The 13569-nt window shown below is 39.6% G+C and overlaps 1 protein-coding gene across 2 annotated transcripts in view; it reads left to right on the forward strand.

Moving 5' to 3' along the window:
* The window catches only part of ENPP3 (ectonucleotide pyrophosphatase/phosphodiesterase 3), a 75622-nt gene that overhangs the window by 15636 nt on the left and 46417 nt on the right, over window positions 1-13569 (forward strand). For both annotated transcript variants that reach the window (XM_087882802.1, XM_034418821.3), the window contains 3 exons: window positions 3912-3972; window positions 9975-10072; window positions 10494-10573. In XM_087882802.1, the coding sequence (XP_087738928.1) occupies window positions 3912-3972; window positions 9975-10072; window positions 10494-10573 (239 nt within the window). The remainder of the gene's footprint in view (window positions 1-3911; window positions 3973-9974; window positions 10073-10493; window positions 10574-13569) is intronic.

Here is a 13569-nt window from a genome sequence, read left to right on the forward strand (position 1 = left end):
GGGAACTGCTCTTTGATAATAATACAAAATACAAAACTAACAAAAGTACTGTACTCCTTTTTAAAGTTTTAAAGTTTTAAAGATGACTATCCAGTTATCATTTCCCTCAAAATACTCCTTAGTGGTTTTGTATTTATGTATTTATAATTTAGATTTGTAAGGCTGCCCAACTCAATAATGAACTTGGGTGGTGTACAGATTTAAAAGATAAGGATTACATTGCACATAACTGAGGAAACAGATATACATTAACTGAAACAGACATTCACGTGTGATGGGGGACACTCCAACATAGCCCAGTGCCTGAGGGAAGAAACATGTTGCCAAATATCATTTAAAGCAGTGCTGGCTAGACAATTCTGGGAGTTGAAGTCCACACATCTTAAAGCTGCCAAGTTTGAGAAACATTGATTCTTGCAGGATTCAGGAACTCTGAACTTCTGGGAGGGTGCTATTCCATACTGCAGGCAGAAAAGACATGCTTCTGGGATGCTGTCAGATGGCATTGCTTAATAGATGGGATACAAAGCACATCTGTTCTCCCAGATCTTCTGGGATAGGCAGAAATAATGGAAGAGAGGCAATCCCTAAGTAGCTGGGTCTTATAGCATAAAGGGTTTGATAAGTGATAACCTACACTTTTGATCTCCACCTGGAAGCTTTTTGGTAACCTATCCCAAAGGTGCTTTTCCTCTACAAACTTTTGGTAACCTATGTACCTTACATAATAGAGATGGAATCTCCTTAATTGCTTGCATCACTGCAATGATCTTCAAGATTGGCTCTATCTAAAGTGCATTGTAGTAACTGCCCTGTGAGGTGACCAAGGCATAAGTGATCATGCCTTCTCATTTTGAACTGCCTACTCAGGTCGTTCTCTGTTGGTTTGTTATCAATCAAAACTCCTGAAGCCTTTAGTCTTTAGTCTTTATTTGATTTATATACTGCCCTACTCCCGAAGGACTCAGGGCAGTGAACAGCCAAACAATAAAATACATAAATACAAAATTTAAAAAACAGAATAAAACTGAATTAAACAAATTTGGCCCAGACAGATTTAAAACACCCCAATCATTTAAAAACAGATTAAAATTTACATATTAAAAGAGAAAAAGGGGAAAAAAGATTAGGCCAGGCCCACCTGGTGGAATAAAAAGGTCTTGAGAGCGCGGCGGAAGGTGCGCAGATCCCGGATCCTCCGTATCTCCGGGGGGAGCTCATTCTAGATAGTAGGTGCCCCCACAGAGAAGGCTCTCCTCCTGGGGGCCGCCAGTCAACATTGTTTGGCCGACGGCACCCAGAGGAGCCCGTCTCTATGAGACCATATCGGGCAGTGGGAGGCTATTGGTGGTAATAGGCGGTCCCGTAAGTAACCAGGTCCTAAGCCATGGAGCGCTCTAAAGGTGGTAACCAAAACCTTGAAGCACACCCGGAAGACCACTGGGAGCCAGTGCAGCTCGCGCAGGAGAGGTGTAACATGGGAACGCCATGTCGCTCCCATTACCACCCGCGTGGCTGCACTCTGCGCCAGTTGGAACCTCCGGGTGCTCCTCAAGGGGAGCCCCATGTAGAGAGCGTTACAATTGTCCAGGCGGGAAGTGACAAGGGCATGAGTGACCATGCGTAAGGAGTCCCGATCCAGAAAGGAACGCAACTGGCGAATCAGGCAAACGTGATGAAAAATCCTCCCGGTCACAGCCGTCAAGTGCTCTTCTAAAGACAGCCGTGAATCCAGGAGGACGCCCAAGTTGTGAACCCTCTCCGTGGGGGCCAATGATTCGCCTCCAATAGCCAGTGATAGCGCCAACTGACTATATCAGGACGTCAGAACCCACAGCCACTCAGTCTTGGATGGGTTAAGCCTGAGCCTATTCCTCCCCATCCAGATCCGCATGGCCTCCAGGCACCGGGACATCACTTCAAGGGCATCGTTGGGGTGGTCCGGGGTGGAGATGTACAGCTGGGTGTCATCAGCGTACTGGTGGTACTTTACCCCGAAACCACGGATGATCTCGCCCAGTGGCTTTACATAAATGTTGAACAAGAGGGGTGAGAGGACCAACCCTTGCGGCACCCCACATATGAGGGGCCTCGGGTCGACCTCTGCCCCCCTGCCAACACAGACTGCAACCTGTCAGAGAGAAAGGAGGAGAACCACTGCAACACAGTGCCTCCCACCCCTAACTCTTCCAACCGGTGCAGCATGATACCATGGTCGATGGTATCAAAAACCACTGAGAGATCTAATAGGACCAGGACAGAGGAGCAACCCCTGTCCCAAGCCCTCCAGAGATCATCTACCAATGCGACCAATGCCATTTCCGTGCTGTACCCAGGCCTGTACCCAGCTTTGTTCCACTAAAGCTGCTTTATCTCTCTTGTTAATTGCAAGGAGTGGAACTGTTGGGCAAGGTGGTGGAGGGGAAAAATATGTTGTCACTCTTATCTTTTGCTTACTCATGAGTAGTTTTTTTCCTCTCCTTAACTTGAAGCTTTGTCTTGCATTCCTTTTATATCCTTAAGATAAAAAGGTTTCTAGGCTAACCTTATCTTTTTTCTAGCTGTTGCTGTCCAAACTAAACTTTATTTGTTCTTCTCATGTCTTCCCTGTACATTGAAGACCTAGGAAATGGTCTTGAAGATCAGAAAGAAGAATTGCTATCAAGCCAATGATCAGACAAGTGAGGGTTGAGTCCATTCCAAGAAAGTAATTTGAGTAAACGTCTTATTATATTTCCCTGGATGAGAAATGGAGAAGCATATTTTACAGACAAAGCAGCTCCCACCTTCCTGCCCCCCACCCTTTGTCAATGGGCCATTAAGGCCTGGGCCAGTCTATTCTACATAACAAAGATCTGCCTCCTTCAGGCAGAGCCATAGTAGGAATTGCCAAAGATCCAACAAAGATAGGATTAGCCCTCTATACAATAGCAGCAGAAACTCACCACATGTGACCATCAGCCAGCAAGGCCCCCACCCCCTGGGAGTCTGACAACCAATCAGGATACTCTTTCGGGGCCCCAAGAAATGCAGAGCCAGAGAGAGCATAAAAACCCGAGGATTTACTGCATCTGCCCCTTTTCTGTTCAGGAACTCAAGCTATGTGATCCTGTCCACCATTAAACCATCTTTGCAAGCAGTCTCCATGTCTCCAGTGTCTTTTTTCTCACTTGGAGCAGAACCTAGAAGGATATTTCTTCCAACAGTCTCAGTCATGCCCCTTTCTAACTTAGACATAGAGAGAGAAAGGAGAGGGGAAACACATTCAGATTTCCAAGTTTCTGATGTTTTAGCTCTTCCTGAGTAATTTTAGAACTATTTCGCATTGATTTCTTAGTCTATATGTATGCTTCTATGTCTGTCCATAGTTCCACATTTGTTTCTCTTCCTTAAATCTTTTTAGTTTGGGAACCCAATTTCTTTCTCTTGCCTGAGGCAAGTGTTCTGATTTTCTTAATGACTCCAAGCTATCTACCAGCAGTTTCCATTTTGTTTCCCTTAATAATTAACTCCATTTACCTTAAGGATCCTATTTCCTTAAGGTTTTTTAAAAAAAATTAAAGATCAACGTAACCAGATTTTTACCACCCAAATTAATTTCCTTCTGGTAATCTCCTGCCAGTTGGCATCAGATTTAATCTCTTTACTTTATCTCAACTGTATTGCAACCATCTGGGTTACAGCAAAGTTTAGTCAGGCATATTCATACTTTCCTTTTTACCTCAGAAACAAATTTATTTGGTTAATTTCCTAACCATACAGCTAATAGAATATATTGTGCATCTGTGGACTTAACTCATTTGTACTCATTCATTTAACTTTCCTAAAGATAAAACAAGATAACCCCTTTGTCTCTCTTTTTAATCTAAATGCCTGCAATTAAAGTCCATCTTCTCATATATGTTTTTCAGGAGAAACATCATGGCTGAAAGATCAGTGTGCCTCTCCTAGTGCTTCTCAGTGTCCAGAAGGGTAAGCAGGTTTAACAAGCAGATTAAGAAAACAGGGTTGCTTTGCTTCATAAGTAAATAGTAACAGTTCTGCTTCTTTTATTGAAAAACATTATTTCAAACTGATGCAAATGTTTAGAGGCCTGTATATGAGATACAGGCAGACCACGATACTTCAGATGCGTAAATAATGAAAATGAGAAACCTTTTGAGAATCTTGTTCTTTTTTTTGATTGCCAAGATGTTTCTGCCCTCCAATGAGTTTCATGCACTGATCAATTAGATAAATTATGTTCTTTCCCCACCCACCAAACAAGTTATTTTAGGTTTAAAGTTACCAAGCAATAGTTGACAGTTACCTCTGTAAATTTATATACACTAGCCATTATCAAAACAAGTGTTGGAAGAAACATCCTTCTGGGTTCTGCTCCAAGTGGGGAAACAGACACTGGAAACATGGAGACTGCTTGGAAAGATGGTTTAATGGTGGACAGGATCACATGGCTTGAGTTCCTGAACAGAAAAAGGGCAGATACAGTAAATCCTTGGGTTTTTATGCTCTCTGGCTCTGCATTACTTGGGGCCCCGAAAGAGTATCCTGATTGGTTGCCAGACTCCCAGGGGGTGGGGGTCTTGCTGGCTGATGCAATCTTCCCAGGTGCCATGTGGTGAGCCTGTCTAGATGGGTCCCATTGTGTTAGTTTCTGTTGCTATTGTGTTGCAAATGTCCTTTGACAAAGGATTGGGTTTCTACCTTTGTCCCATTAACAAAGGGTGGGGGCAGGAAGATGGGAGCTGCTTCCAAACAGTTATCCCAGGGAAATATAATATTCTGCCTTTTTCATATTTCCTAAAATATTTCACTCTTCCAGGAAAGGGGTGGGTGCTAACTTCCTACACAAGGATGTTGCAGCACCAATGGTGAAGACCAATTTTTTTTTACTATCGGTTCTGTGGGCGTCGCTTGGTGGGCGTGGTGTGGCTGTGTGGCCATGCGGCTTGGTGGGCATGGCAAGGGAAGGATACTGCAAAATCCCCATTCCTTCCCCACTCCTGGGAGAAGACTATTGCAAAATCTCCATTCCCACCTCACTCTGGGGCCAGCTAGAGGCGGTATTTGCCAGTTCTCCAAAGTATTCAAAATTTCAGCTACTGGTTCTCCAGAACCTGTCAGAACCTGCCAGATTTCACCCCTGTGTTGCACCCATCAATGACATCCACAGCAGTCAAAACCTTTGACTGAATCATTGACTTGCTTTATTACTACTGAAATTTTTGATGGGATGGAGGTAGGATCTCTACACTGTCATTAACTTGTTACAAGTTTTATAGGTTCCAGCCCTATTTTTTTTACAAATTTATTTGACACATTTCTGCATCCCCCATCTCACTGTAATGACTCTGGGTAACTTACAATAAAAAAACTCAGTTCAACTGAGTTCCGCTATAATAAATTGATTTCATTTCTTCCTGTCCGTTATGCACTTTTCTGCTTGTCTCTCCAATTTTTTTTTCTTTTATACAAATAAATCATTTCAGTTGTGGCTTGTCCTCTTACTTGGTAATCCTTTACTGGAATTTCTTCATATATTCCAGTACAATGAACAACTGCTTAATCATTTCAGTTCCCATGTATTATAAGTCATCAACAGAATTTTGTTTTGTTCATGAAAGTATTTATTTCTTATTCATATCCTTGTTTTTGCTCAACAACTCGAATGAGATACTGTATATAAATATTCTTGCTTCCTGCTTTTCCCCCACTACAATAACCTTGTGACATAGATGGGGCTGAGAGTGATTGGCCCAAACTCACCCAGAAATCTACTAAGGTGATGGGGGGACCTGTACCTGGATCTTCAAGATCAGTGTTTTTCATCCTCAGCAACTTCAAGAGATATGATTTCAACTCCTAGAATATCTCAGCCTGCAATCGAAATCCACCCATTTCAAAGTTGCTGTGGTTGAGAAACATAGTTCAAGATCCTAGTCTTCAACCAATATTCCACACTGTTATCCATGCTACACCACCCACAACACTACTTGCTTTGGAGAAAGAATAATAAAACATAATGAAAACTCTGCAAGAAAATTAATGTTCTGTCTGTGCATTGAGCAATCTATTATTGTATGTTTAATTTAAACCAATGTCTTAAGAATGAGGAAAGTAATATGAACATCTCATAACCTTCATGTCACAGGGATTGTTAAAATATTAAAAATGCCATTATTATGTAGACTTTATTAAAATGGAACATTTAACATGAGCTGTGGTGGCATAGTGGTTAGAGTGCAGTACTGCAGGCTACTTCTGCTGCCAGCAGTTTGGCAAATCGAATCTCACCAGGCTCAAGGTTGACTCAGCCTTCCATCCTTCCGAGGTGGGTAAAATGAGGACCCAGATTGTTGGGGGCAATATGCTGAACTCTGTAAACTGCTTAGAGAGGGCTGTAAAGCACTGGGAAGTGGTATATAAGTCTAAATGCTATTGCTATTGCTAACATGTAATGAATAATCTCTCTAAATGATACTCTCACTCCCACTCTTCCACTGCCCATCTATTATCATTTATATTACCCCCTGTCTTGGCTTCCACTTGAGTCAGCATTCTAACTGTGCAGGTCCTGGCTCATAAGGAAGCAGACAGAGATCAAGCCATGATTTGACTTTCCTCCTGCCATGATTTGCACTGAGTGCACAAATACCTGCAGAGAAGCTGATAAGAGGTAGGAGGCCATGGAAGCTAGCCTGAAATTTGAATGCTCTGTAACCTCTGTTCTGTCTTGTTCCGTGGTGTATTGTGAACATTTTTTTGCTGTTTGCTTTCATTTTCCCCAGTTTGCTTTGAGTTGATCCAGCCTTCAATGTTTCCCTTTGTTATGTGTTCTGGGAAATTATGTCTCTTGGCTTTCCTTCCTTTAAAACATCCTTGTTATATCCTTGTCACATCAAAACTGGAACAATTGACCACACCTTCGGTGTTTCCCTATGCATGTGTTCTGGTGAATTGCCTCTTGACTTTCCTCGTTTAGAACAATGCATGAGACTGATGCTAATGAATCACATCAAAACTGAAACGGCTATGTTCAGAACGTTTATACCTTGCTTGCATATCAGGCACAAGTAGCCAGATCCACTCGTGAAAGGTTCAAAATCAGCAAGCTTATTGTATTCTACCTATATTACAAAAATCTCCTCAGACTGGTTGCCTTCCTTTAGGAATGACCAGATAAAGTTTCATGGGATTTAATTGGGGGTGGGAGATGTGTCAGGGTAGTGCCTCTTGCAGCTACACAAGGACTTAAGGCTAGTGACCTGCTTAAATCATCCTCCCTGCCTGGTTGGTGTTTCCCAACATTGTCTGAGGGAAATTTAGGACTATTTACACTATTATCACCTTCTCCCTGTTACATTTTTTTTCTGGAGGTGGGGGGAGTAGGGGAAACAGTGTAGTGTGAAGGTCATCATAATGGTTTCAGAAGTTCAGTTGGGAACTTCTTGCTCCTAGCTTAGCACTGTACTATTACCCTTGTATTGGTATTGACAGACTTGGCAAAAACGCCCTTTAGATAAAAACCCAATTGTGAGTTCCACTCCCAGTTGGACAGCATTGCCCATAATATGAAGAGATGAGAAAGCACTCTTAGATTGCCCATTATATAATGTTTGTAATGTTATAAGGGAGATGAATCAGGTTGCTACCCTCACTCTGAGCATACGATAGATCCCATGTGTTCCTTCTCAAATATTATATGTGATTCTAGTTTGTAAGGATGGTATTTATTTATTTAATTTTATTTATTATTTATTTATTAAATTTATATATAGCTCATCTTACTCTACAAAGTGACTCTGGGTGACTTACAATTAAAACCATAAAAATAAAAATACTAAAATATTAACAAGGCTAATAAAAAAAAAAACTACAAAATCAAATGCAAGAATGGTACAGTGGTTGCATCTTCCCACCGTGTTTTGGCTTAACACTCCTAAGAAGTTTAGCACAGGGCACACTGTCTCTTTAAATAGCATTGCAAATATTTGTTTTGATTCTTCTGGAAGGACAAACACCTTCAGGAGAGAGAATTACAGAAAAAAGCCAGCACCTTGAACCATTCTTCTATTATCTATTTTAAATCTTTCTGTCTAAAGTACCATATTCATTTGCATGCAATATTTAGTTTGAATCTTAAATGAGATTCAAACTAAATATTGAGATGTAATCAGCTGCCAAGAAACTGTTATTAAACTTTAATAACATATGCCTCTTCCAGAAGGTTTGTCTTTAATGATAAACCAATAGACTTCAGACACAAAGACATATTTGAACATCTGTAAGATTGAGGAGGTTTGAACCAGTCCGCTCCCACAGAGAGGGTCTCCTCAGGGTGCCATCAGCCAAGTTATGTCAGCTGGCGACACCCAGGGGGAGGGCCTTCTCTGTGGGAGCCCCAGCCCTGTGGAATGAACTGCCCCCGGAAATACGTAAGATCTCCGACCTCCGGGTGTTTCGTTGCACATTGAAGACCCTGTTGTTCCGCCAGGCAGGGCTATCAACATAATAATTTTAAATTGGGGTATTTTAAATTTTTGGGGTTTTAAATCGGCCAAATCTATTTAATTATTTTAATTTTTCTGTATCGTTCCAATTTTAGTATATGTGCTGCCGAAGTGAGCACAATTATTTTAATTTTTAATCATTGTTGTGTCTTGTGTTTTTAAATTGGCTGTACACCGCCCTGAGTCCTTCGGGAGAAGGGCGGTATAGAAATAAAATTATTATTATTATTATTATTATTATTATTATTATTATTATTATTATTATTATTATTATTAATTGAACATATGGCTATATAAATGCGTTATTGCCCTTATACCTGTGATTGCAGGGCAGTGGTCACACTTTCTAAACTATGTTGATAGTTCTTAAATGGATAAATGACTTGTGACATAATAAGGAAATAGATTATATAGTGAAGGGTAAATAATTTCCTAATTGATACTCATGCTTGTGCTCTCCAGAAATGTTGAACTTTAACTCTCACAATGCAGACAAAGTTTAATTCAAGTTAGGGAAGACTGAGTATAAAAAGATCTTTTGCAGCAAATTTTCACTTTTACTTGTTGCACCAGTCCCAAGTTCTCTTCATTATTACATATGCATGAGTTTTATTACCGGCTCATCACCAGTAACAATTCAAAATTGTCATCTAATTGTTCACCCACTCTTCCATATTCAGCATATTTTTTGTAAACTTTGGACTCTACCAAGTTGTCAGAATGCACAGGAAACTGAAACTTGATCACTAGGTTTCTGCAAAGCTATAAACCTGATTCCCATTTCTGATTAGATAGATTGTTAAAAGAGCAACGTAGCTAATTCTAAAACCGTTACAATTTGAATATTTTTATTTCATCTGTTTACAGTGTAATTACTGTCCTCAGGCTTTCTTCTCTTTTTTGCTTGCTTTTATAAAGTTTTGTTGGCTGTCTAGCTTTCAGCATTGTATCTTTTTTTTCAGGCACATTTTCCTCCCAGAGGATTAAAAGAAATTAGACAGAACACAGCTTGATCTAGTGTTTATTCCAGTTGTAGTGGAATGTTCAGATTGACTTCCAGTGAAATTCATGATTACTGTAAATTATTTTACATCCTATATCAAAACACTGAAATTAAGGAAATCCTAAAGTCTCTCTCTCTCTCTCTCTCTCTCTCTCTCTCTCTCTCTCTCTCTCTCTCTCTCTCTCTCTCTCTCTCTCTCTGTGTGTGTGTGTGTGTGTATGTATGTATGTGTATGTGTGTTTGTGTGTGAAAATCTACAGGATGGCAAATATCCTAAAGGAATAGGGTGTCTGTCATTATGCTGATGAATCATGATGACCCGCAACTTGCACACTTTGACACTTCACACAAATACCCCAGATTGATTTCAACACTATTTTTGGAAATAATGTTGTTTTAGCAAATAATTGCTATAATGCTGCCAATACAAAATAAATTATGTATGTTGTGATTTCTTCTAGGTTTGATCAGTCCCCACTTATTCTTTTTTCAATGGATGGCTTTAGGGCTGAATATTTGGAAACCTGGGATACTTTAATGCCCAATATTAATAAGCTTAGTAAGTAATCTCACTGTTTTAAGAAGATTTATAATGAATGATAATTTTCTGCAATTTGAAAGATGCAACAAACTTTCACAGGATGGAGTGTCCTGCATAAGATATTCTGCCCAATCATTCCTTTCCTTCCTACAGCAGTTGAATTGATTACCTATAATTACACTGAATGGAAATTGGCTTATTTCATTCTCATGCCCTCATCTAACACTCTTTGTTTAAGGACTGTTTCTGCTTATTGATATTGGGGTGGGGGTGGGGATGCCTCCAGGAAAAACCGATTCAAGTTTGTGCTAAAATTTCTTGTCCTTTTCCAATTGGACTGAAATGTTTTGACTAAAGTAAGGGGGGGGGCGGGAGATATGAAAAATCCCTCGATATAAAAATGGGTCTTTCTCACTTTATATGTCTTATTTGATTGTAGAAACTTGTGGGACTCATGCCAAATACATGAGAGCTGCTTATCCAACCAAAACCTTTGTAAACCACTACACTATTGTTACAGTAAGTATTTGCTTGGTCATTTACCATATACATTTTATTTGCTATATGAATTTCTTCCTGTCCTTCAAAGATAAGAAATTAAACAATATAAACGTTTCCTCAAACGCCCAGTGCAAAACAAAAACAAAACAAAACAAAACAAAACAAAAACCCAAACTAAAAGCAGCAGCAAAGGAGAACCAGTTGAAATGACAAGCTTTAGTTCATTTCTCTAAATTCCGTCTATGAAAAATTGATGGTCAGAATGACTTTCACATTCTTTTTATGGGAAACAAGAATGGGATGCTCCTGAAGTGCATTTGTGTAGTCTGGGAAGAGATACTTCTTGTAATCCTTTCTGTAGTTGAACACAACCAGAGAGAACCAGATTGGGAGACGCCCCCATTTTGAATTCTGAGATAATATTATGATCACTTTCAAAAAAATGTCTACCACTATGGCTTATAGTCATTCACATCAATTTGCTGAAATACAAACATGTGATATCTCCTCGTTCTAGCCCTCCAGATTCTTTGTATCATTAGCAATTACTTTTTTTCTTTGCTCTATCTAAGTAGGCCTACATCTAATCTACATGTTGGTCATAAATCATTAGTGTTTTCTAAGTATGCTCCGGAATTCTAGTGAGACTCAGAGGCATGCTTGAAAATACAGTTTTACGTTATATGCAGAAAACTGTTTTTTTCTGCAGGTAATATGCAATTTATAATTATTAAATTTTAAATTTTTAATTTTTAAAAATGAATGAGATATGAGCATTCTGGGCATTTGGAATATTTACTAAATTAACAAACATTGACTTTTTACTAAATATGTATTAGATCCACAGTTACAAAGTGATAGTAAAGAGGAAGAAAGATATCAGTGCCATGCAAATGTAGTAATACAAACAAATTAGCAGAAGGCAAATAAAGCTGACACAATAATATCTAATGTTTCAGTTTGGTATGCCCTAATTTAGAATGTCAACCGGGTATTATCTTCTCTAATAAACCTGTTTCCATTTCTCTACTAGCTTTCTGGTTTCCTTACCACTCCCCCGCTCCCAAAAAAGATGTGCTTCTCCAGATGGATTCATACCTCTTTTTTGTAGATGGACTTTGGCTTAAATGTTAGCATTCTGAGAACTAAATTCACTGTTAGTATAGTGGATTCTGCAATAACTCTGGATCTTGTATAGCAGTGATGGCGAACCTTTTACTTACTGAGTGCTGAACAAGAACGCGCTTCATGCCCTGCGCGCACTCGCGTGCCATCCATGGTAACATGCGGCTCCTCCCCATGTGCTGCATGCGCAACTGCATTATCTGAGTATGTGCACAGCTTTCACATGCACCCCCACCATGCACTGTGCAAGCAACCGCACCATCTGCATATGTGTGCAGCTCTTGCGCATGAGCACTCTCACCATATGGGCATGTACACAGCTTTCACACATGCAATGCACACATGCAAATACTGTCTGCGCATGCACGCACAATCTTGCGTGCATCCACAAACATGTGCGCATGCGCAGGAGAGCTCCAAAGACCAGCTGGGTCCCCTGAATTACATGCATGTGCACCAGAGGCCTGAACACCAGCTGGGGCGCGCGCACATGCACAGTTTTAGGTGAGCTTGGCGATGGCTCGCGTGCCTGGAAAAATGGCTCTGCGTGCCACTTCAGGCACGCGTGCCATAGGTTCGCCAACACGGTTATATGGTGTACCCATGGGCATGAAATAGAACAGGGTATTGAGGGGTTAACTGCCAGTAACTGTTTTTGAACTTTGTTGATGTTTAATAAATAAACAGCAAGTTATATTTTTGCTAGTTACACGGAGCTTGCTTGCTGCTTTAATACAGATTAAATTGGAAACTATCCACACTAATTTCCCAACAATATTATCTTCTGTAGTAGCTTCTATTACTAATTGAATAGTAGTCAATAATCACTAACTTCGTTAGAAGGGACCAGGCAAGTCTCTTTATTCAGCAATAGGGAATGGTAAGTTAGATGATTGGCTAGTTTCAATAACTTAACCAAACTTTGAATCACTATGACTGTCCTTCAACTTGTTAAAATTAGGCATGACCCAAGAATGTGACATGGTTGATTTGACTATAAATGCCATGAAGCTTGGAACTTTATAAATCACAATTTTAAACTATACAAATAGAATCCTGGTTCTTGCTCAATTCTTGAATTAGTGAAATTGAAAAAACTGTGTAAAAAGTTGATCTGTCAAAAAAAAGAGAGAAAGGAATGTTATATGGCTTTACTAGCTTGATAGTGGCTCCCAGTGCAAAAAAGCTCTGCCATCTTTTGAAGATTGATAAGCCCATCTCTATTTAAAAATATTTATAGGGCTTTGTTGCATATGCCAGCCAATATATGGGAGGATCATTTGTTACCTTATATAGTCAAGTGGAAATTTCGGGTTGGTGTGAACTGTCATTTTGGCTTCTAGTCTCATGTCCAGAAAACAGAAATGTAATTAAACAGCTTAGACCAGGAAAATTGCCAGGTTTAAATCTTATTACATATGAAGTAATAAAATAATTTGGAATGGTAGATCTTGCCGGTGCTAGCTTCCCAACAATAGATTGTTTAATCAGATCTACAAATGCCTGCTAAATGTTTACAGAATAAATTAATTTACTGGATTGAATCTGAAGACATTTTAATAGATGAACAGGCAAGGTTTAGAACAGATCAATCAAAATTAGACCATGCTATGGTGCGGCAATGCCTAGTTTCATAAGTTTATTGATAAATCTAGACAGTTCCTTTATGCAACGTTTATTGACTTTAGGTTCACTTTCACCATGTTATCCAGATTTAAATGGTGGCATAAATTAAAAAAATACCTCATAGTCAAATGTCTACTTTTGTTGCTCATTAAAATATATAAGAATATCAAACTGAAGATCAGGTATAGCAATCAAGGACAAGTCATAAATGAAATACCAGTAAAAAGGGGAGTTACAGGGATGTGTATTGGCTCCAATTTTAT

Source organism: Pantherophis guttatus, chromosome 1 (assembly GCF_059756535.1).
Source record: "Pantherophis guttatus breed Tessera chromosome 1, ASM5975653v1, whole genome shotgun sequence".
NCBI classification, from domain to species: Eukaryota; Metazoa; Chordata; class Lepidosauria; order Squamata; family Colubridae; genus Pantherophis; species Pantherophis guttatus.